At 39.5% G+C, this 23,274-nt stretch overlaps 3 protein-coding genes across 4 annotated transcripts; 2 read left to right on the forward strand and 1 right to left on the reverse strand.

Annotated features, from left to right (window-relative positions):
• The first annotated feature begins 673 nt into the window (after positions 1-673).
• Positions 674-8,620, forward strand: slc18b1 (solute carrier family 18 member B1). Its single transcript, XM_056393272.1, has 14 exons — positions 674-888; positions 1,104-1,243; positions 2,386-2,481; positions 2,578-2,651; positions 3,861-4,008; positions 4,219-4,375; positions 4,470-4,606; positions 4,705-4,806; positions 4,906-4,997; positions 6,061-6,156; positions 6,268-6,342; positions 6,474-6,567; positions 6,975-7,024; positions 7,178-8,620. The coding sequence occupies exons 1-14, from the start codon at positions 858-860 to the stop codon at positions 7,233-7,235; spliced, it is 1,350 nt and encodes a 449-aa protein (XP_056249247.1). The 5' UTR covers positions 674-857; the 3' UTR covers positions 7,236-8,620.
• On the reverse strand, positions 7,792-18,376 carry ahi1 (Abelson helper integration site 1). Of its 2 annotated transcripts, none has more exons than XM_056393267.1 (27): positions 18,282-18,376; positions 17,786-17,865; positions 17,288-17,420; positions 16,441-17,006; positions 16,236-16,324; positions 15,943-16,129; positions 15,392-15,584; positions 15,213-15,308; positions 14,937-15,122; positions 14,595-14,747; positions 14,104-14,236; positions 13,751-13,874; positions 13,219-13,448; positions 12,567-12,673; positions 12,299-12,417; positions 11,961-12,091; positions 11,729-11,869; positions 11,420-11,613; positions 11,270-11,315; positions 11,134-11,186; positions 10,646-10,763; positions 10,262-10,320; positions 10,041-10,106; positions 9,789-9,951; positions 9,617-9,702; positions 9,013-9,086; positions 7,792-8,825 (listed from the first exon to the last, which is right to left on the reverse strand). In XM_056393267.1, the coding sequence occupies exons 2-27, from the start codon at positions 17,818-17,820 to the stop codon at positions 8,645-8,647; spliced, it is 3,663 nt and encodes a 1,220-aa protein (XP_056249242.1). In that variant the 5' UTR covers positions 17,821-17,865; positions 18,282-18,376; the 3' UTR covers positions 7,792-8,644. The 2 variants fall into 2 exon arrangements, with proteins under 2 accessions (XP_056249242.1, XP_056249243.1); XM_056393268.1 differs by having other exon boundaries at positions 17,288-17,406; positions 18,282-18,352.
• On the forward strand, positions 18,056-23,214 carry LOC130180368 (uncharacterized). The gene is made up of 15 exons (XM_056393868.1): positions 18,056-18,089; positions 18,289-18,387; positions 19,070-19,321; positions 19,622-19,741; positions 20,334-20,453; positions 20,619-20,738; positions 21,136-21,255; positions 21,367-21,575; positions 21,659-21,704; positions 21,782-21,915; positions 22,050-22,181; positions 22,314-22,428; positions 22,533-22,667; positions 22,780-22,905; positions 23,056-23,214. The coding sequence occupies exons 1-15, from the start codon at positions 18,056-18,058 to the stop codon at positions 23,187-23,189; spliced, it is 1,896 nt and encodes a 631-aa protein (XP_056249843.1). The 3' UTR covers positions 23,190-23,214.
• Positions 23,215-23,274: the final 60 nt, after the last annotated feature.

Consider the following 23,274-nt stretch of genomic DNA (forward strand, 5'->3'; position numbering starts at 1 on the left):
AATGTCTTATTACAAACTGAGAAACACTTATTAACAGACAGACTGCAGATTGGAGGGGACTCCCTGATGAATTTAAGTACTTCTTTCATGCTGGAATTCCCACAACCTGGCAACCCAGCATGGTGTTATTGTCTTATGTCTGATATGTAAAGCATTTGTAAACAAGTTTTCAATCATTAATTCCAGCCTTTAAAGCCTCATTAGACTCTGGCACCCATAGAGGTAATGTAGACTTATTTATCCAATTGGAGAACAACAGTATTGGCCAAGATTGTGCATTATCTCCCAGGCTCCCTACCCTGTCAAATAAAGTAATTGAACTGTTATTAAAATAGAGATAGGATCAGAGAGGACAATGGGTCAAAGAGTGAGAGAGAGAGGCTACAATTAGGGTTGTGACTCCTTACAACCTGCACTCAGGGCAAAAGTTAAGTCACACAAATGGTTAAAGAAAAACTGGAGAAATGCAGAAGTGATTTGATTCTATTAAATAGGTTCAGCCTTAAGGCAAATTTTAAGATTCATCTTAAATGAATATGATGAAAAATGATGCGTCATAAGCACGATTATTATGAGATTTGATGATCACGTAGCCACCGGAAATCAGGGCTTTTATTTTGAAGCCAGCGAAGGAAAGTGATTTTTCTTTGCAATTTAACATTTGACACTTGACTTCATTGAGGAAATACACAACGTGAGCGCTTCTCTGTCTCTCCGGACTGTAGTTTATTGTCGCTGGACAGACAGGCAGAAGCTGCTGGTGTTGTCTGGATTCCTCCCCTCGTCTGTGTGTCGTTATGTCACTGTCTGAATTTCTGACCTGAAAAACTTGGTGAGAAAGCCTGAACATTTAAAGAATGGACCCGGACGCTGACCTTCAGCAAACAGGTTCGTAACGTTTTGAATTAATGTGAGTCTGATAGCAACAATGCCTACGAGTGAATTCACTTTTTTTTTTGTTTAAACCATCGACAACAGCTGAATTAACTTATAACTTGAATTTTTCTTCTCCCTGCCATTTTCATTCAACACTGTCTGATCTTATTATCCAACTTTTTTTTGTTCCTCTACATTTATTCGTTTCCGTTTTTTTCCCAAATCAGATAGCAGCACTCCAGCTGAATCAACAGATCGTCCCTCGAGGATGACAAGACAACAGATCCTCACCTTACTATCAATGGCCTCTGTCAACTTCAGTTCAATGATTTGTTACTCAATATTAGGCCCATTTTTCCCCACCGAGGTAAGCTATAGAAAAACCCTATCACAGGATACAAATCACAAAGGGATTTCCACAACTTAGGAGCTTTTCTTATTAATGACTTACAACTAACTTTTAGAGCTTCAGTAAAATCCTTATCAGCAATCACTAAATCCAGTGGTGTGAGTTATAAACGGTTTATAAAGGGTTCCTTAGGGCCCTTTAAACAGAGCTACTGGGGTTTGATTTTCATGTAGTCCATAGATAATAAAAAATGTCTGTCAGTGAGGTTATAGGATCCTGACATCCGATATCAGCAGCTTTGAGTGGAGCGACTTTTTGAAACATGGGGTTGTAACTTGCAGAACTGCAAAGATTAGATCAGATTTATACCATATATTACTGCTCTTCATTTACATATTCACTTGCTGTTGTATGTATTTACTTTATACATTGCTTGTGTGTGTTTTTTTCCATCAATTATAAAGTTCAGTCAATGTCAAAATATTGTTCTTTTACACTGCTGATGCATTTATAGCACTGAATTGTAACATTAGCTTGGCATTAGCATGTAAATGTGGAATTGAGTCTCTTTCCATTGCTAGAACCTGAGGGTGAATGCAAATGACACAAGTGATGTGTAACCTCAAACAGCAGAAGTGAGACAAAATCAAGCGGAAGTGATGTAGAGTCAAGACAGCGTGGGTTTGCAAAGGAAGAACAAGAATAATACACGAAATATGCTTTCCCCAAAATAAAGTCTACGCTATATATCTTAAAATATACATGTACTGACTTTTCATCAAATTTCATCGAAATCTTTTGAACAGATTTTTGAGATACCCTGCTGACAAACAGGCTGAAAAACAAACTAACAAAAAAAATAGTTGTGAAATACTGGACGTAACCTTGTTAGAAAGTGAGTAACTCTGTTTTACTCACTGGGGAGAAGGTCTCAGGTAAAGTCAGCTGAGGTCATGAGTAATAACTGATTAACAAATGTCACATGACACAACAAGGTACTGATCAACCATTTGTGGCATCAATTTATAGAAAAACTTTATTGACAAATTCATATTTAGTGCAATTTATTTTCCATTCCCTTCACACATATATGAACCCATAGTGATGGTGTACTGTGAGATAATCATTTGTAGTAAGCCTGCATACATATTCCCACACAGGCAGTGAAGAAAGGAGCCAGTCAGACTGTCGTTGGACTCATATTTGGCTGCTACGCTGTGTGCAACTTAATCGGTTCATTGGTACTGGGAAAATATGTAAGTGTATGCCATTATTTCTTATCAAATCATGTTATTTGTAGTGCGATGAGCTGCACAAGAGTAACCGACTCTCATCCTTTGTCGTTGTATCAGATTGTCCAAATTGGTGCAAAGTTCATGCTCATCACAGGACTTTTTGTGTCGTCATGCTGCACCATTCTGTTTGGGTAAGTGTTGATCTCATGAGCTATGTTAATAATGGTGATAGATTACGTATCCTCATACAGTTGTAACGTATTTGAATGAGTTATATCATTACTGAAGGGGCTCAGGGAACACCGGTATTATTGAATTAAAGTTGTACAAACAATCAGATATACTCACCCAACAGAAGTCTCGTTATCTATTTTCATTACTGTCGACAAATTTCATGAAAAGACCAAAACAAACAATAACGGATGCAAAGATGATTTTCTGTATTTTATTGCTCAGAGCGTGAAAACAACTCGTTGATAGCTGTTTCCAGTATTTTCTTTTACTTACTCTCAGGGTTACTGCCAATAAATAACTTTCCTAACTAATGTAGGTCACTCATGAACAGCAGCTAATGGTTACAACCTAGTACCACCGTACAAATGAAATGTTATCAAAAACTTGATGCAATTGATGTGCAAATTGATGCAATACGTGTTTCTGCGTAAATGACGTGAACAACTCAATGAGTTGCATACCAAAATTTTGCAGACTTTCCGAGTTGTTGTTCCAACTTGAGGGGACGTTTATGTGAATTTTCCCGGTTAGAAACTCATTTTTCCGACACCACACGGATGCAGGACTATCTCTCTGTGGTACAGGCCTCCATTGTTTAGCAAAAACTATTAAAAACACATCAATGATGCGCATAGTTGCACTGGTTGAGTTGATCCAAAAGTCACTGTCATGCTGCAGTGAATACTCACTCCTATGGAGGACCAAATGTGTATCCGCAGATGAAAATAGTCCCCAACAAATGCACCATTTACTCCAGTTTGAAAAACATTTGCTAAAAACTACAATATCCAGCTGTTTTATGAAACTACTGAGAGTTTAAAAAACAAAAAAATGAAATTATATATTTGTGACCCATTTTCCTAAATATGCATCTCCATCAGGAGCAAATGGGCTTAGGGCTGAGAGTCACAGACAGGGTGGGGTAGTTAGAAAGTATTAAGAAACAGACTAATGCACTGTTGGTTTTAATGTGTGAGGATTTGTGATTTGACCTGGTGTAAAAATATGATTCTTACTTGTTGAAGTGTTCAGTCACCTTTTTGTAAAACACACACTGTTCTTCTCAATTAACATCTTCTTTATCCAGCCTGGATTTGATCCAATCTTTCTGTTTTGATTTGCGGTTGACATCAGCTGATCGTCTTCTCTTTCTCTTCTTCCTGCAGATTACTTGATCGGCTTCCCGAGGGACCTGCCTTCATTAGTATGTGCTTTGTTGTAAGGTCCATCGACGCCGTGGGCTTTGCGGCTGCAATGACCTCTTCTTTTGCCATCACAGCAAAAATATTCCCAAACAATGTGGCAACTGTTCTGGTAAGTGCAGACAACCCTTGTCTTCCTGGCATGTTGTTCAGACATTAGAATCATGAGCAAACAAGAAAAGCATTATAGCGAGAGTTGTTTTGTATGTCCTATTTCCCGGGTGTCATGGAAAATAAAAATATGAACACAGTACGCAGTAACAGTTAAGTGCACCGTGTATGTGATTCCTTATTTTAATGTGCTTCATTTCTCTGTCTTTAGGGCAGTTTGGAGATTTTCACAGGACTCGGTCTTATCATGGGGCCACCAGTAGGAGGCTGGTTCTATCAGTCATTTGGATATGAAGTCCCTTTTATGCTTCTTGGATGTTTGCTAATGATTATGGTTCCTTTCAACATTTACATCTTGCCAACTATAGGTAGCAGTTTGGAGATTTCAGGAAATAATTTGTACGTTTTCACTAATCCCCCCCCCCTTGATTATAACTGTATTTTGTGTTTCTCTCCACTCAGAGGCAGACCCCTCCAAAAACTCATTCTTTAAGCTTCTCACCCACGTGAAAATAGTCCTGATCTGCTACGTGATATTCAATCTCAGTGCAGGTCTGGGCTTCTTGGACGCCACCTTGTCCCTGTTTGCTATCGAGACGGTAATTTCCTACCTCCTTTCTCATAAAGTCCTGCTGTAGCTTGGAACTTTTTCATGCATCACGTGAGTGAGTATTTTTCCCCTCTGTTGCACCTGTAGTTTAATCTATCACCTGGCTACGTGGGACTCATCATGCTTGGTTTGTCGTTACCGTACTGTCTCTCATCGCCGCTGATGGGTTATTTCACCGACAAATATCCTGTGAGTGTCAATTCAACATAATATATCGATAAATCTTTTTTTTTTTTATTGTACATCTATCATTTTGAAACCCTCTGTGTGTGTGTTGGTGTTCATCAGGCCACAAGGAGTTGGTTCATGGTGACGGGAGGTCTTCTCACAGCAGTTGGGTTCTGTCTACTTGGTCCCGTTCCTTTCCTTCAAATCCGGAGGTGAGCATGTGCTACAGGTGGAAAGTAACTGACATTGTACTAATTTGCTGTCTTGCCCAGAGTCAGACGCAAAGATCAGTACCACTCTCATATCTGTCCATTAAATATGGACGCAGCACATATAGACCTTCCTCACACAGAAGTTCTCCAGTGACTCGGCAGCTCTTGGATGCATGAGGATGGTGGAGGATGTGTCAGAGCACCAGGGGGTGGTGAGCAGTTTTGTGGACTGGTGTGAGCTGAACCACCTGCAGCTCAACATCAGCAAAGCAAAGGAGCTGGTGGTGGATTTCAGGAGGGTCCAGGACTCCTGCTGCTCCTCTTTCCATTAGGACTGGACCACGACTCCTGCAGAGGCTCTGGTCCTTCGACGTCTATGGCAGCGTGCTGTGGATGTTTTATGAGTCTGTGGAGGCCAAAGCCATCTCCTACGCTGTGCTGTGCTGGGGCAGTGGCCTGAGGGTGGACGACCAACACCAACAGACTCAACAAACTCAGACAGAAGGCTGGTTCAGTCCTGGGGGTGGAGCTGGACTCTCTGGATGTAGTCAAAACCATCATGGACCATCCATCTTGGACAACATCTCCCACCCTGTTTGAGAAGCATGTTCAGCCAGAGAGGTCTCTCCTTCCTGTGGCCATCCAGTTATACACGTCCTCCCCTTTCTGCACAGCTCCATCAGCACTCTGCTGTTATGCGGCTGTTAAATTGACTGTTGTTCCACAAAACACTTTTCATTCAGTTTACCTTTACACATTACGGTTAATCTACTGTCAAATTACCGTTAATCTATTTTGCATGTTTATATTTTTTGCACTTTTGTCCCCACTGTTGTTCTACCTTGCTTATTACGTTTTACTTTCACTTTTGCATTTGTACATTTTTCTAATCACTTAGTCTGTATTTATTATTATTACTATTTCATAGTAGTTTTTATAGTTATTTTATTTTTTACTTCCTTTTTCCCAACCGGTTGTTGAACAAATGAAACAAAGCAAGTTCCTATTCTGACATTAAGTTGTATTTTTTTCTGTTTTCGGTGTGTGTTTCGTACGTGTGCAGTCAGCTGTGGTTACTGATCCTCATGCTTGGTGTAATTGGGTTTTCTCTGGGCATGACTGCAATCCCCACGTTCCCTGAGATCATCACATGTGCATAGTGAGTGGCTTCACATGTTGTGCACCTACATTCATGACCTCCAGTTTTTTTTTTCATACACACTGCAGGGCGAAACACATACTCTAAATTCTTCTCTTTTATTCTCTGCAGTGGGCAAGGATTTGATGAAGGACTAAGTACTCTTGGAATGGTGTCGGGGCTGTTTGGGGCAGTTTGGTCCATGGGGTGAGTCTTATTGGCTTTTACTGACAGCCAAAAGTAATTAACTGTACTTGAGTAACCATGTCTGAATCTACAAAAATGTTGTGATTTGGATTTTAAAGTGGGAATTTATATTTTTTGTTTGTTTTTTTAAGGATGTTTTATGGCCCAACAGTGGGCGGCCTTATCACACAACATCTGAGCTTTGAGTGGGCAGCTGCAATCCAAGGAGGTTTGGCGTTTTTAGCTGTAAGTATCAGCATCAGTAAGTATTAGCATGAAGACTGATGTGAGAAAAGGACATATGAGAATGCACATTCTTACTTCCTGTGATTTGAAAGATCCCAATTTATAATTTATCACCACGTCATTAAGAACAAATGATTAGTTGGACATGTACTCATGTTGGAGACAGTGGTCTCATGGCTTATTTTCAGATCTGTATGATGTCTCCAGTGAGGCAGAGACAGCATGAAATTGTGAAATGCGTTGCTCTACTTGCATGTCATTTGTTATAAGGATGGATGAATATGATTCCAAGCCCGGTTGTCATTCAATGGTTAAACACTTCAAGAAGATTGATAAGAGAAAGAAGCGTGTGATGCTCGTTTCTCAGCGGATGATCATGTGAAATTCAATAACCACTCTGTCCTCAGGCCTTTCTCCTTGCTCTGTATTATCTCTTTCACCGGCCGCAACAACAAAGGTAATCATTAACTTCAAATTATATATGACATTATATTTAGATGCCCCATGTATTTATAAATACTGTACAGTGTGTGGAAGGATGGTCAGACTTTATTGTGCAGTTTCCAGGAACATGCAGGATGTAACACTTATTTTTATGTTTGAATTAAAGCAGTCCAGAAGATGGGAGTAGACAAACAGATGAAAGCACTCCTCTACTGAACGAATGAAAGCCTCACAAACATGTGGAAGGACGCCACACTAACCAAAACCCTATCTTACCGTTTCACCTACTTGAGGGCATCAACTTTCAAGTTAAACAAATTGGGTTTTTTTATTGTCATTAATTGCTTTGTAACTTTTTAAATTATAAATTGTGATGATTTTTTCTCGGGTAATGGAAATGTTTTGTTACATTTTTTCATGTACTAGTTTGTTCTTATGAAATGCCTTAAAATGTATATGTAGTGGGTACTGCCTAACAGCCGTGAAACAAAGCAGAATAACTGTACACTTCTGACTTTGAGTTGGTACATTACAATGCAAATTGTCAGATTATCATTTCATACTGTTAAGTATTTTCAAGTTGCACTTTGGATGAATGTAACATGAATGAATATAGTGAAACACTGGAAATCACACATTTTAAGTCCAGATCACAAACTAAATGTGCCTTTTGTTGTATTAATGATCTTAGGTTTCTACATCGCATGATTGAATTTCATGTTGAAGTGACAGGTGTCAAGAGCTGCTGACCACATTCATAGTAATACAAAGGAAAATAACCATGTTTAGATCTTTATCTTTGAAGTGATGCATTATACAAGTCATAGTTCTAACGATCAAGTTAAATATAAAACCAATGCTAATGAACTCCATACATTAATGTTAATTTATAAGTAATGCAACTTTAATGGCTCAGGTAATTCTTGAAACTAATTTTAAATATTTATATATATGTATATATATATATATACGCACACCCCCACACACTTATATACAGTATGTATGTATGTATATATATATATACAGTATGTATGTATGTATGTATATATATATATATATATATATGTACACACACACACACCCACACATATACACACACACTTATATACAGTATGTATATATATATATATATATATATATATATATACACACACACACACGAGTGTGTGTATGTGCGTGTCATGAAAGGTGTGACTTTACATATGATTTATATAGAAAGAGAAACAAAACTATTGGAATCAATAATCTGTGTTTTTATAGTTGTGAGGAAATAGCATATGTTAACTGTAAATCTCTTACAGGCTAAGAAAACAGAACTACAATATTACAGAAATTTTATTTCCTATATTGTCAGTAAAAAGAAAGAAATTATTGACACAATAGTCAATTAGTTTATATAGATAAATAATTTTTAAATGTAAAATTTACCAAAAGAATTCTCAGAATTGTTCAATTTTTGACGTGTATGTAAGTACAATACATAATATAAACATACTGACTGTTAATGGTAAAAAAATATTGAAACATTAAAAATACAACACACTGCATCATTAGTTTTCATTACAAAAATGTGTTTTCTATGAAAAACAATAAAGATGAAAGCACTCGAGTTCAAACAATCATGTCTATGGGTTTATGTATCAGGCTCGAAGGCACCGTTAGTCCGGCCTGTCGGCCTCTTTGGGAGAGGTCTCTCTGTTGACCTGCCTCTCCTCCTGCTGCTGGTCGAGCCAGAAGCATCTGCATCTGAAAATGTGGCCTGAGAGGACAGTGAAGGGGCTCCTGGCTTTTTCAACTTCTTTTTCCTTCTAGCTCTGTGGACAAACCATAGTTGGCAATCAACATGTATTATTTATAAATCATGATATAACATGTCAGTCATAAACCTGTGCTGCCTTCCCTTTCTTTAAGAAGACCAACACTTGGAGCCTCATGCGGTGTTTAGCACCCATGCCCCTGTGAATATAAGTCAAGAACATTTAAGTAAAGTGAGCCACTTACTTGTCATCAGTCAACTCAGGTTCAGTGTCAGAAATAAACTTAAGTTCCCCAGAAGAACTGATTGCAGCAGATACCTTGAAAAAGGTAGAAGAAAATATAAAATGACCAGGAGAGAGACAGTAAACAATAATAAAACACCACACACTCACATCCAGGGGTAAAAATACAATGCACCAAAAGAAAAAAATACACACACACTTCCACCTTGTTCCCAAGTGTTTTATTCTACATGGACCTGACAACATTTCAACCACAAATTATCTTCCTCAAGAGACATGAGGCGACACATGCTTACACATAAACGGTAACCTGAGGAAGACCATTTGTGGTTGAATTGCTGTGGCAAAATGCTGTGTATATTTTTTCCACTGTGGCTGACATGAATTCAAGTTGGCCACAGCTACAGTTCCTCTAAATCTAGGAATCTCTCGAAAGAGAGATTGGAGTGAAGTGTAGCTTTATGACCTGTTTCTGATGTTCAAGAAATGTATACCCCGGCCCCTCCCCCTTACATCCACAACCTGTTTCACCGTCTAATCCATGAAAAGGTGGTGATGACAAAAGAACCCTGGACAGACACGACTGTTTTATTCTATCTACATACCCTGGTTGGTGTTGACCTCTCAACAGTCCCCTCAGACACGGCTGTTTGTGCTTCTACAGGCGGAGTAACCTCTTCGCTGTAATCTCCTATAACAATGAAATAACTCAGATGTCGACGGTTGATTTTCATAATCCAAAAAGTCCATATCTACAAGAAAATAAAATCAACTTACTCTGATCTGCTACATAAGAAGCAAGAAAATATCCCTGCTGCCCATTGGCCAGACGCCCAAACCACCAGTTGTCATTGTCTTTGTAGAGCACTTGGATGACATCACCACGGTGTAATGTCAGTTCATCAGACCGATTAGCTCTGTAGTCGTAAAGCGAGACAACCTGGATGGGGAACACAGTGGTGGAGGGGTTGAACAGGAGAGGCCAAAAGGCTGCATGTAACTGAGCTCACAGCTACAGTGGATGCTTACCACTTGTTGAACAGTGGCAGAGTCTGTTTCCACATGTACGCCTGAAGAAATGTGGTCGGGGTGGGTCTGATGGAGAAAAAAAAAAAAGAACATTATTTAAATCTGAAGCAGTTTTGGCAGACTTCAGTAGGAACTGACTATTATCTCGTTAAAATTCAGTTCATGCAGAAAAGAGAAAAGAAGTCATCACAATAAGTAGTGAATATAGAATTACACCTTACCGCCTGCAGCCTGAAAGATGAAGCTTCTTTTAGACGCTGACCAACAGGACTGAACCTGCCTGCAATTACAAGAAAAAAAAACAACATGAACAAAGAGCAAGCATAAATATTTCAGCACAATCCAGTGACTTGTGTTTACAGAGATCACTTACGGATACATGTCAACATTACAAGAGGTCCATCTCTTTCTCTGTGTATGGTGTACATGCTTCAGGAGACTCTAAACAACAATGCTGGAAGCACTTGGTCTTGTTCACTCCATGCTATATTCTGTTCAGCTGTAATCTTTGGAAAATATTTGACCTCACATGTCAGAGAGCTGTGCTAAAGCCATTCATTGGTTAAAGACAAATCACTGTGTGATTAACTGAACAAGCCACTCACGACTTTGGGTGCTCAGTGCTGCCTGGGGGATAAGCTGCTCTGCCAGAGAACCAGAGAACTGCAGCTTGGAGTGCGGCGACAGGAGAGATGGAGGTGGTAATGTGGCATTTAATCCCGTCTGAAAAGAAAAGAGCTGGACTTGAGTTGCATAGAAATTTATTTAATTTCAAAACAGCAGCCAGTATGATTAGGCCTCTTGATGCAATTTTCCTGGTCATCTGTTAAGAGGTCATTTTGAAAGCGACAATGTCAACGCTTCCAATAAATACTATATGTAATAAATAACAACCTGAATAACAATAGGATTAGTAGAAATGTAATTCAGTGATCGCCAAGATTTGAGTTTATTATTAAAAAGATACTCTCTGTTGCACTTTAAAGTTTTTTTGTGGTGTTTTCTTCCTGAATACCTGATAGGTTACATCACCATCTATGACCTCAATAGAGACCAAGTAAACAAAGGTGTGTTTATGGACTAAAATACTCACTGCGCCAGCATCTGATGTCAAGCTCCTCCCTGTGTGTGTAAGGCCCATTTTGTCTGCAAAGCACAAACATGAGATGTCACTGTTGCAAAGACACAGATTAATCTAGATGTAATGTAAAATGTTAATCATACAGTACCTTGCTCATACATGTATCGAGGAGTCAAAGACCTTTGGTGTGGTTCCTAGACATGTTTTGAAAGGGTGAGTGTTTGCATGCTCAAAATTCAAACATTTACAGTCTACTTGTTTCAAAGTATGTTCAAAGTAATAGAGTTTGAGTATTTACAAGTACTGAATCCAGTTGTTCCTTAACACACTGCATTTTCAGTGCGAGTCTTGTTGTTTGGGCGAACTGATCCATGGCTGAAACAGCAGATCTGTCCTGTAACACTGCGGGGTCGGGTGTGTTTCTGACAGTTTTGGTGTCGGCAGAGGTGGATCTGCTCATTGTTTTTATACTGTGCACTTCCAACTGAGACACTGTATGGAACAGAAAGACAGAGTTGTGGCTCAGTGTATTTCAGTGACTGGTCATAAGATATTCAGGGGCTGGATCCACAGAAAAAAGTCGTATTTGTAAGGTGTTGTCACAAACCTTTGCGGTCGTACAGGTACACATGGACAGGCTGGCTCTGACCGAAGGCACAGAAAGCTACCATGTTCTCGTGAGGGTGGAACGACACACCGTGGAGGGCAGTGGGGTAACAAAGCTCAGAGTATGCAGCAACCTGGTCACCTGGGCAGGCAAAACAACAAACAGTTTAAACCACTACATAGAATACTGAAGCGACTGGCTTCCTTAATACAGGAAAAAACATGATCCTTACCTGTGTCTGTATTCCAGACATACGCCATCCCATCCTCACTACCAGAGAAGATGAAGTTCCCACATGGTGTGAAAGTGCTATAAATCCTCTCCCTGTAGTTTGTGGCTCCAGTGTACTTCTTTACAGCCAGACTGGAAGAAAGCATATATATGGTTAAGAAATTTCAAACACAAAGCCTACCATAATACATGGTAAATGATGATCTATTCACATATCATCTAATATTTTGTATGATGAATTCCTCTCTTGTCTATTTATAATATTTTTCTTTTTCTTTTTTATCATACGGCTATTTCCTGTAATTTCAGGTGTTCGTTTTTAAGTTTTGTCCTATTTACATTCTCAAGTCCATCATCCTCAGGACACTGTCTTTGGCATGGATGAGCAGGCACCGCCCGTTTGGATGGAGCTGCAGCATGTTAATGGGGATACCACTGAGGTCACTCTCATCAATTTTCTGCCAAGAGAAAACACATTTCAAGTTACAACAGAATATTTTTGAGTCTCTGTAAATATTTAATTAGACAACCATTTGAAAAATCTTAAGTATAGTATATATGTTTATGTGCTGTACATCAAAAAAATATAAATCCTCAATTCCTGTACCTTCTCTATACACCAGCGATTACATGACTGTTGCAGCCTACTGTCATTTACTGAAGTTTTCCACACAATGATGAGGCCTGTGTTGTCTGCAGAGAACATTCTCCTCCCTTATTACAACACATAAAGCAAAAGGAACATCAGAAATATGAAGGTGGATTACAAAGCAAGCCAGGTCTCACATTCAGTACAGAGCACAACGATCTGCTTTACAACAGATGGTAATTGATTTCAGTCAATTTTTTCAAAAGGACTTTGGTTTATTATGGTGATTTGTGTATTTAAATCAAACTGATGACAGGGTTCAAAAGCTAAGGCAAGCAAAATAGAGGTTTCATGCATCAAGGCTAGAATGATGGCAATTCTCAGCTAAATATTAAATGTGGAATACTATATAAAACTAGCCAAGTTACAAACTTTAAATCATTCAATATGCCTTACATGTAGCTGACCCAGTCTATAATAATATTTTCATATTGTCAGCAAGGGAGTTTATGTACCATTCATCAAAAAAGCAATCACATTAACCAACAATTTTGAGAGTGCCAACATTTTGCAGGAGGGTGCATTTATTCGTACAGTATCTTGTACAAGGTGAGTGGCTGACGGACGAGCAGGGCTTATATAGTCAAACAGAACATTGTGAACTCCATACCTTCAGAGTCAAAGCAAACTGTGTTGATGAAACTGTTGTGACCCTCAAACTCCTGCAGCAGCTGGCCATTCACATCACTGACATCAAGCCTCCACACCCGCACCAGACTGTCGTAGCCCCCAGTCACCACCAGGCTCTGGGTTGTGGGGTGGTACTGAGCACAGTAGACAAAGGATGGATGAGGCAGCACCTTCTGAGCTGTTCCCAGAAGCCTCTCCACATTCCACTCTCTGAAGGAGAAGAGCAAGGTGAAGGAAAACTGAATGTCAGAAATAACATTTTATCCAAAAAAATTTGATATTTAAAAGAAAGTCTTGAATCAGACCCCACTGGCTAAGACTACAGCCCAAAACATGCTGTGTCACTGGTGTAACAGAGTACAGTGTACAACACATGAGTAGAACACTTACTCCCCCTAGAGGTACTACATAAAATAACAATTTGATCACCAGCAGTAATACTGCATACACCACTGTTTCATTCACTCCTTATCAGCACTATTAATTATTTTATTTGATGAACAGGAACTTACCTAACAGTTCCATCAGAAGAGGCAGACAAAAGTCTCCGGTCGTCTCTGGACCAGCAAAGATCATAGACTATTTTAAGATGACCACTGAAGGCAGCCAAAACCTTGCCAGAGGGAATCTCATACACTGAAACAGGAAGTGACCAGGTTAGTTTTTCTTGTTTTTTTACACAGTATATTTTTCACTTTTTTGTGTATGCTTGGAAGCTGCTCACTTCTGAAGTCACCCCCAGTGCTGTTCATGACTACTGTTTCTAAACAACAAGTTAATTAGCTGGTAATTTTACGCTTAGGAGTCAACAGGAGCATCAGCAGGGGGGAGCTGGGGTGTTATACACAGACAAAGTGTTGCTTACCTACAACAGGGAAAGAATCTCTGTCAGCACATGCAGCAGCCAGTATTGTCCCAGCATGAGAGAAGAGCACTGTGAAACAGCCCATCTGACCGCCACGAAATGCCAGCATGGGCTTGTTAGGAATCCGACAGACCTTTAACAGAAAATCTTCTATAAGGCTTGTGCACTCAACCATGTTTGAGCAGAGTCAGACAGCATGAGCAAATATGTCTGAGGTTGTTTGAGTCTACCTAAGTGCCAGATACAATAGATGGAGTCTGACAAAGGGAGGTAGACAACCAATTTACCTAATACTATCCAGTCTGCTGCTGTAATGACCCTTACCTTATGTATCTTGTGATGAATACAGGTTAAAATAGTCTTCAAGAATGATTTGTAATTCTTGATCAGAGTGGTTTACTATCCTCTATAACTATGCTGGCCTGAGACTGTTGTAATGCAAATAATGCATCAGTAAAGATATTCTTTTGAGGTCAGTTAACTCTACCCACCTGACCAGGCAGCCTGCTCCATCTCAAGGCTGGCGGCTTGCTGTCTAGAGGCTGTGTCAGGCTTCTCTTGGTGACCTCGTTCTGCAGTTCACTGTAGGAGGTACTGCCTCTCTCCTCCTGCAGTGCCATCATGGACCGGATACTAGGGTCCACCTGCAGAACAAAATCCATCTCAGCTACAACATTGTACTGAATCCACTGGAGGCTTTACATCAGAATATCTGAAACAACAGCATCTACAGTATAATTAATAAATAACATGTCAAACATATGTAGTAGAAATGTGAAACAAGATAAACAAAGAAATAGTCAATAGTAGCTACAAAATAGAAACTAACTTACATGCTCAGGGAGTTTAATGCCCTTCACTGTAACATAAAGCGTGGATGTATATTTGTTTCGCGGGTACTTCCTCCACCACTCAGCCACCTCTATTTTTTTAGCTTGTCTCTTTGACCGAGGTGGAGGACAGAAGAGCTGGAGACGAAGTTTACTGTCGATGTTCAGCACACCATTTGTGCCAACAAGCTAAACGGGGGGTATATAAAATAAGGTTGAAAATAAACAATTACAATTAAGCCACAATGGTATTTTTTGTGCTGAGGCCAAATACAGTACCTTGAGGAACGCCCATGCAATCTTTCTGAATCCTCGTTCGTGCTTGTCAGCATCAGAGTTGGCCCTAGCTTCTTCCATGGTTATGAAGTCCAGGATCTTTACAAAACATTTAAATGAAAAGCAATTATTGACAGCTACATTGAAATTAGCCAAATATTTCAAAATGGAATGTCTCTTACTTCAAAGAAAAGAATGACTCTGGGGCTTTCATCATTTTGTTCAACAAAGTAACCAAAGCGTTCATTGAAGATGATCTGCTCTTGCCACTCAGGGATGATTGATTTGTTCTTCTTGAAGTCATACGGTTGAGTCATGATGGGGAGAATGTGGTCAACGTTCTCTTGTTCATAAAATGAGGACACTGGCCGATGGCTATGAAAATAAGACAAAGACATATTTATGCATTATGAGCAAACAAAAAAAAAACTGAAGCCATAACTTTAAAGTGTTAACTTTAATATTACTTTATATAATTAGTGTATATTGTATGTTATTTCAAACACTTTATATCAACCCAAAGCTCACATTGAAATGAGACTTTAAAATAACTTTACTGCATATCTAGATTTTACTAGAACACAACTGGTACTAATGTTTCAAGTTCTGATTACATATCCAAAGAATGAATGTAATGGGCAAGAGCCACAATTGGGATCATGCAAATACAAATGCGAAAACACAATTTTACATTAAAATGAAATGCATGAGATCTGAGAGTGTCCATTCTCACCAGTCTTCTTTCTTCACATACTGTCCAGTGATTTCATCAATAACATGGATCTTCACCATTGGGTGTGAGATCAGTAGGTCTGTTTTAAGGCGGTCTGTTCTGTGAACGTACACTCCCAGCACAAGGCTGTCATCAAATGTTGGTTTCGATGATACTTCTGCCTCAGTTTCACTCTCGTCTTTGACAACTGAAAATAGGAAAATAAAAAACATGAAATTCATCAATATCATATATTGTACTGATATAGTGATGGAACTTTGTAAATGATTTTCTGACAATTAACATCCAGTTACCATGCTTTTTCTTCTTCTTTTTCTTCTTTCCCTTGGATTCTGTTTCGTTTTCCACGTCAGCATCCTGTTCTGCACCTTCATCTTGATCCCTAGTGGTGCAAAAAAATTTAAATCATACTTCAATATCTACTAAACACTGTACTCTGTAGCCATACTTCTAAATGTAAAAACAAATCTACATATAAAATATTAAAGGTTCACGCACCCATAATCTGAATCTGTAACTACAGATTTTAGCTTCTTCTTTTTCTTCTTTCCAACATCATTATTCAGCGTAACATTTTGGGAGACAACACTCTCTTCTTCTGACTTGACTCTTGTCTTCTTTGGAGTCCTCTCTTCCTTCTGTGCAATCTGCTGCTGGTATTCATGCAGAAGCTTGTCCTCTGCATCCTCTACTTGGCTCTCATCGCCTTTGCTTTTCCCCTTCTTAATTTTACGCTTTGGTTCCTTTCCATCGCCAGTATCACCTGGCTCAAAAGCAATCTCAGACTTGGCAGCATCTTCATCCTTCTGGATGTAACTTATGGTGTCCTCAGGTACGGGGAGGGAGGGAAGCTCCCTCTTACTCTTCCTCTGGGCTTTTGATGTTTGAATCTCCTCTTGGTTTCTACTGTTGTTGATATTAACCTTTTCTGCTATTTCCTTCTCTCTCCTTTTGTTCTTAGTGTAGCGAGGACTGCCCTGTTCAGGATGATAGGTGTTCTGGAGGATGGTCTCAGCATCTTCTGTGTTCTTCTCGAGGTTCAGATTCTTTTTTAGATTCTGAAGCTAGACAGAGGGAAATCGCAGAGCAGAGAAATGTCAGTATATATGTTGTTCTCTTCCCCTTTAATGAAATTTCAGTCATTCAAATTGGTCTGCATCACCCTTAGTATATTTAGAGGAAGGAGGTGATCATAATATGTATTGAATCTAGCTGGTTTTAAGACATGTCCTGCAATTGCTGTTAATTTCTTCTAAGCATTTCAACACTGAATTATCAGATCTTGGAAATCTGGTGTTATGTTTTCCACCATTTAAAGTAGAATTGAACATATTAGAACACATACCGCAATGGTCTCCTGAGTTTCAGTGTTTTTCTTCTTCAACTTTTTCTTCTCTGTTTCAGTATATTTCTTGAACACTTCATTGAATCTTTCCCGGGTCTTTGCCCGGTCTTCTCTCTCACCTGTAAAAAGGTTACTTTATCATTAATAATAAAAGTGGGCTTGGCCTGGCTATGTTGAGATCACTACATGGAAAAGCAGTGTGTGTTGGACTGGTGAAGGGCACATTTACTGTACTCTCTGAGTACTGTTTTGAGGTAGTTGTGCTTTTTCTGAAGTATTGCCATTTTACTTCTGCTCCACCACATTCCAAATTGAAATATTGTGCTTTTTACTTCATGTCATTTATTTACATCCATACAAAACCTAATGAAAAAGTAAAATATGATAATACTTTCACTTGTAGTAGAGCATTATAACACTGCGGCATTACAAGTTTTACCTAAGTAAGTATACATATATTTTTAGCACTGCTGTGTGAAGGGAAATATTTAAACTCACCTACTGGCATCCTCAGGCACTGTAATGTCTCTCATTCTGAGTGCAAAAGGGAGACTAATCCGGGGAGGAAGGCTTTCATCCTAAAAATAAAAAACGTCAACGTTGCACAACAAAATCTCTGCTGGATGATCCTACAATGGTTTGTAACGCGTCCACATAATTAGCTTAGTTCGGCTGGGTTAACTGTTTCACGCAAGTTTAATTTGGATGAAAACATTGGAACAAAACCGCATCGTGTTTTCTGTGGTGTCTGCCCATGTTTAGGCAAAAATGTCAGGAAAAGCAACCTTTGTGAGACCGCTAGGTAACATTAGCTACTATAGCTAGCTTGCTATATGCTAACGTTAGCTAAGCGGCATCGTTATCTTGTTATGTTTTGTAAAGCGAGATTTAGATTCTTCAACAAACAGTCTGAGCCCTAAAATAAGCCAAACTCCACACAAACGCATTTAAAAAGCGAGATAGGAGTTAATTAGGAGTAACTGCATGTATCTACCCTGCAGTGATTGTGCTGTCCTCCAACTTCACCAACAACGCTGCGACGGTTTCCAAGTCAACCACGGCAAGGGTGAACGCCAGGGTGGAGCGTCACCACCGTGTTCGTGACGTACAGACACAAACAACTAATTCACCAATGAAGTTGAGGCCAGAAGAATCGTCATTACGTAACAAACGCAGCGCAGGACAACCCCACAGTCGTAACCATGGAAATAAAAAGAAGTATAATGAAAATCCTACTTACCCTACGTAGCCTTTGACTTAATCTAACGAGACGTTATCTCATAATTTATTTATTTATATGTATAAGTGCAATTTGAAAAGCTTAGCTCTCCTTTAATTGACCGCTGAAGCCAGCAAAACGCAACCTTTATTTTGAAGAGGAGCTTTCTCTGTTTCCGGCTCTCGACTTCCTTATTCAATTTTCATTGAACAAGAACGTACTCATAAACGTCAACATATATTTGCACTTAACACAAGTAGGACAATGAAATTAGGCAATATCCCCTAAGCTGGCATTTTTCATTATACAACATGAACAACTGAAGAATTATATTTCATGCACGATGCATGCACCACAAATAATTAAAAATGAGACTCAAGTCCATTTTAACCACCTACTACTTTCTAACATGGTTAACACTTTATGCAGACATGATTTAGAAAACTTTTGCTTTTTTAATGAGACTCGTGTAAAGTGTCTGAACGATGTAATGTGCTGTAACAAATAGAAGTGTAATTTACATTACAGTCATGTGATGTCCCAGTGGGCGTTTCCATGTGCAGGTGTTTTGTGGGACAGGCAGGTGCCTAACCTTGCCATTCAAGATGCAGTCATGGCTTCTGGCCTTTGTCAGAATTGCTCGCGACTTCTCAAAGAATTCGCTGCTCGTTTAAGTAAAGCCTGCAGAGAGTTTAAACTGAAAATAAGGGACGTTTTCAGAGAGCTTTCTCTGTGCACCTGCTTTAGGATTCCACCTGAGAGCAGTTTCCTGAGGAGGACGACTCAAGAGTTGCCCCCTTTACACCTCCTGTATGGTAGGAACTCTGTGGACATGCATTATCTTTGTTTGTTTGTAGATAGAGCTGTTGTGGAGGGGAAACACACCTTTATGCACATAACGTGTCTTTTTGACGTAAGAAAAGTTTACCCAATTGATATAATGTAGATTTGCCATTCGAATTTAGACTATCAAAATAAAGGTTACATCAACAGTGTCTTTTTACCTCCAGAAAACAAACTCTGTGCTGTTTTTTCATACATAGAAAAAAAGAAAGTATGTGTATGAAATCATCTCCTACATTTTCACCTTTTTGATAATCTGTCTCTTCCTTTAGATGATGAAACCCAGCTGCTCAGTCAGGAAGGTCTGCAAACACTGAGCAGACTTGCAGCCTCAGAAAACACTGAACTCCAAATGACTGCAGCCATGTATTATTTACATCTCAGTCATCACTGTGAGTAAAGAGATTTTTATGTTGCCTGCATGATAGAGATGACTTGCAGATCAGTGGCACATAAAATGAGACCATTGTTTGCACCTCAGGTTTCTCATATCACTCGCTGCTAAGATAAGCTCTCTAACGGGTACGACCAGTATCATGCAAATTTTCAACTGTATTTTTTTTTTTCCAGGGTTGGCAGATAACGCTCATGCTTGGGTTTCAGTGTCATTATGAAGGAAAAATACAATGATTTTATTTTTGAAATACCACAACATGATCATATAGAGGACTGTAAAATTTACAGTTCAGTTTTCTTCTTTGTCAGATCATTGTGGTGATAAGCTCAGTACAGGTGATGTCCTTCAGGCTGCAAATGGATGGGCAAACATTTTTCTTATAGGCGGTTGATAGATTCCTGTTGGTTGAGATTAACAGACCACAGGAGGCATATATCTTCTAGGATAGGGTTATATCTAATATTTGGCTTTAGCTAGTGAGACTGACAGCTAATTTAGATGGTGTTCAACTTGTGGATCATCACTGTCTATTCTAAAAGAACAGGCATGAAGGTGAACTGACTTTGCTCTCTGTGTTTGTGTGTCAGTGAAATCTCCATTACCAGATGCTTTCATGGAGCCGGTCATGGCTTTACTCTTATCAACCGACCTGGATGTGCAGAAGACTATCTCTCTCGCCTTGGTCAATCTGTTAGTGAAGAAGAATGGTAAGAGATGAGAGTCATGAGGTATTTAAAATACAGTCGTTTAATTCATGAACCTGAACCTCTGTTCTGTATTCGAGTCTTAATAAATAGGTAAAATCAGCACCGTGTCTCAAAGTCTATGTGGCTCACATGGTCATAATTACTGTCCATAAAATCTGATTTCAGTGTGTAAAGAGTTGGTGATTGAAATGGGGATGCTGTTGCCCATACTGGAGTTGTTCCAGTCTGGTGATGCAACTGCTCAGTGTCACTCCTGTGCCTGCGTCGCCCTGCTGGCCTCCTCAGGTCTGTACAGACAGCAGAGCTTTTCAAAATGAATAACTGACTACAGCGTAAATAATTTGCATTTATGTGAAAAATTGTGAAAAAGGAGAGAGAGAAGCATAAATCGAGATCTACAGACAATGTACAGCATGTGAATTCTCCTGGCTACTTACTGTGTATGGGGCTACAGTAGACTTTGACTTATTCTTTGTGGTCTTACTGGGATGGAAATTAGTTGCATGTTTCCATATAGTGACTTCTATTTGCAGCATCTAAGCTGAGGAAAACCACCTTGGCTCACCCAATTAATTATATAATGTGGGAATCACTGCAAAGAGAAAACATATAGCAACAGTAGTGTAGTTCTGTATAAATCACCTGAGCGTATGTGTGGATATCTTTCTTTCTTTTTATACAGAATCGAACAGAGATGCTCTCATGGTGGATGGAATCATACCATTGCTGGCTTTAGCAAAATCCTACGACCCACAGGTGCAGCAGAGTGCAACCTGGGCTTTGTTACATCTCACACAGTCAGGTTGGGATAGTTTTCTTTTTAATGTCACTGTTCATGTATTTTTTCATGTTGTTCAAGTTCTTTCCAGTGTTACTTTTGCAGAAATCTTAAACTTTCTCCTCTTTTTTCCAGATTGGTCAACGAGGATTTTGTGTCAAGCAGGAGCGATTCCCGTCCTGGTTCTTCTGCTGCAGTCCTCAGATTCAGAGGTTCAGTTTTGCAGCTGCACTGCTCTGTGCAACATCGCCGCCATCCAGGAGCATCACCCGAAGCTGCTCAGCATTGGGGGTCATTATTTGTTGAAGTCTCTTTTGACTCTCATGTCTTCCTCTGTTCAAAAGGTAACTGTGATCTTAACTGGAGCGATAACTGAATTTTTAGGGAAACAATGTTTGATAAAAAATCTTTTTTCTTCTCTTTTTAGAATTCAGCTCAAGCATGCAGATGCCTACAAACACTCTCAAAGAATGGTAATTACAGGCAATAATACACCTGAGATTGAGATCGTATAGGTACAGCAGATACTGTTTATCAATTTTATGTGCAGTTCTAATTCAGGAGCAGCTGATGGAGCTGGACTGTGTGTTGCCTCTGAAGGCGCTCCTGAAAACATCTACCGCAGTGTGGGCTAAGCCAGCTGTAACACTCCTGTCTGTGCTGTCTGCACACCCACCAAACAATGTAGGTTTTCCCACAAAGCAGCATCATAATAATTTGATTATGAAGACCTGCTTTCTAAAGCAAAAAAGACATGGAAATCTCACTTTCTACATATAGGACCTCCAAATGATGATATTTCTCTGGTTTGTTTCAAGGAATTCCTCGTGAGTGAAGGACTTTTGGATGAAATCGGTCAGCTGCTTCATCATCACAGGTCCAGCCCTGCTATAATCACACACAGCTGTGTGATAATCACTAACCTGTGTAGCTCTCACATGGGTCAGCAGGTACACGCAAGGCTACAACTCATGATTTCATGTCACATGTCTGTAGTAAAAAGACATGGATTGTGTTTGCACAGTGCCTGAGATGCATAAACTCTTGATAAAGTCATGTTGAATCCCATCTTTGTTATCTAGGCTGTGATGGAAAATCTGTGTTTATCAGGCCTCCTCTGGGCCCTTGTGTCTCCCGCCCTGTTAGATGAGACATTGCTGCATGTGACATCATGCTTACATCATCTGATAACCTGGGGTGAGTGACCTGGGGTGATAAACATTGATCCCTTTTTATTATAGCTTACTTTCAACTTAATAATTATTATGATCTCTTTCATGAACACTTTCTTTCTATTTCAGATCCACTTAGGTCTATCCTGTCAGCAGCAATAACAGCAGAACAAGTTTCAGGACTGGTGAAGCTGTCTGGACAAATACAGAATCCTCTGTTGTCATATAACTGTGCAGCCATCATGAGCAAACTAGAAATGACTGGTAATATAATGTGCAAGCAAAGTACTACCTACTGATAGAAAACATCAAATAATCAGTTTTTGTTGTGTTTCTTTTGCAATAATTTCATGTTTTCATGCCGCTGTTCTCTTAGAGGAGGTCATCAGGTTGCTGAGACCTCACTACACGACCATGTCGGAGTACCTGTTGGTTTTTCTCAAAATGAAAGATGTTAAATTCCAGCAGCTCGGCATAGTCACAATATTCAACCTCAGGAAAGGTTTGTATTTGTCGTACATTTATTTATGTAGGAACCGCAGGTCATTTTGATTATCTTGATTTTGATCAGATTATCCAAAGCAAATCTTAAATAGTCATCTATTGTAATGCCTAGAGCTCATAGCCTGCTCTGTGCTGTCTTCCTCTGCAGATGGAGACTTTTCCTCTCTGCTGGCGAACAGTGAGCTGGAGGTCCAGCTCAGGACGGTGCATGTGCAGACAGAGGAAACCAGACGTCTGCTGCAAATGATTCAGCCTCTTTCTCCATCCTCTGTTGACCCTTGACTTTCTCTGACTGTATGAGGCGTTTACATCTATAAACTGTATGGACAAAGAGCTTTTTTATAATCACCTTTGGTGTTTTAATGTG

This window comes from Seriola aureovittata, chromosome 13 (genome assembly GCF_021018895.1).
Source record: "Seriola aureovittata isolate HTS-2021-v1 ecotype China chromosome 13, ASM2101889v1, whole genome shotgun sequence".
NCBI classification, from domain to species: domain Eukaryota; kingdom Metazoa; phylum Chordata; class Actinopteri; order Carangiformes; family Carangidae; genus Seriola; species Seriola aureovittata.

What these genes read in the sequence shown, in the direction of transcription:
- slc18b1 (XM_056393272.1), top strand. Translation starts at nt 858, where the DNA reads ATGGACCCGGACGCTGACCTTCAGCAAACAG. An exon ending in CGCTGACCTTCAGCAAACAG is followed by an intron (nt 889 to 1,103) that starts GTTCGTAACGTT and finishes TTCCCAAATCAG; the next exon opens with ATAGCAGCACTCCAGCTGAA. An exon ending in CATTGGTACTGGGAAAATAT is followed by an intron (nt 2,482 to 2,577) that starts GTAAGTGTATGC and finishes TCGTTGTATCAG; the next exon opens with ATTGTCCAAATTGGTGCAAA.
- ahi1 (XM_056393267.1), bottom strand. Translation starts at nt 17,820, where the DNA reads ATGAGAGACATTACAGTGCCTGAGGATGCCAGTAG. An exon ending in AGGATGATGGACTTGAGAAT is followed by an intron (nt 12,092 to 12,298) that starts GTAAATAGGACA and finishes GCTTTCTTCCAG; the next exon opens with TCTGGCTGTAAAGAAGTACA. An exon ending in CTGCCACTGTTCAACAAGTG is followed by an intron (nt 9,952 to 10,040) that starts GTAAGCATCCAC and finishes TTCCCCATCCAG; the next exon opens with GTTGTCTCGCTTTACGACTA.
- LOC130180368 (XM_056393868.1), top strand. Translation starts at nt 18,056, where the DNA reads ATGTCAGGAAAAGCAACCTTTGTGAGACCGCTAG. An exon ending in TTTACATCTCAGTCATCACT is followed by an intron (nt 19,742 to 20,333) that starts GTGAGTAAAGAG and finishes TTTGTGTGTCAG; the next exon opens with TGAAATCTCCATTACCAGAT. An exon ending in CGCCCTGCTGGCCTCCTCAG is followed by an intron (nt 20,739 to 21,135) that starts GTCTGTACAGAC and finishes CTTTTTATACAG; the next exon opens with AATCGAACAGAGATGCTCTC.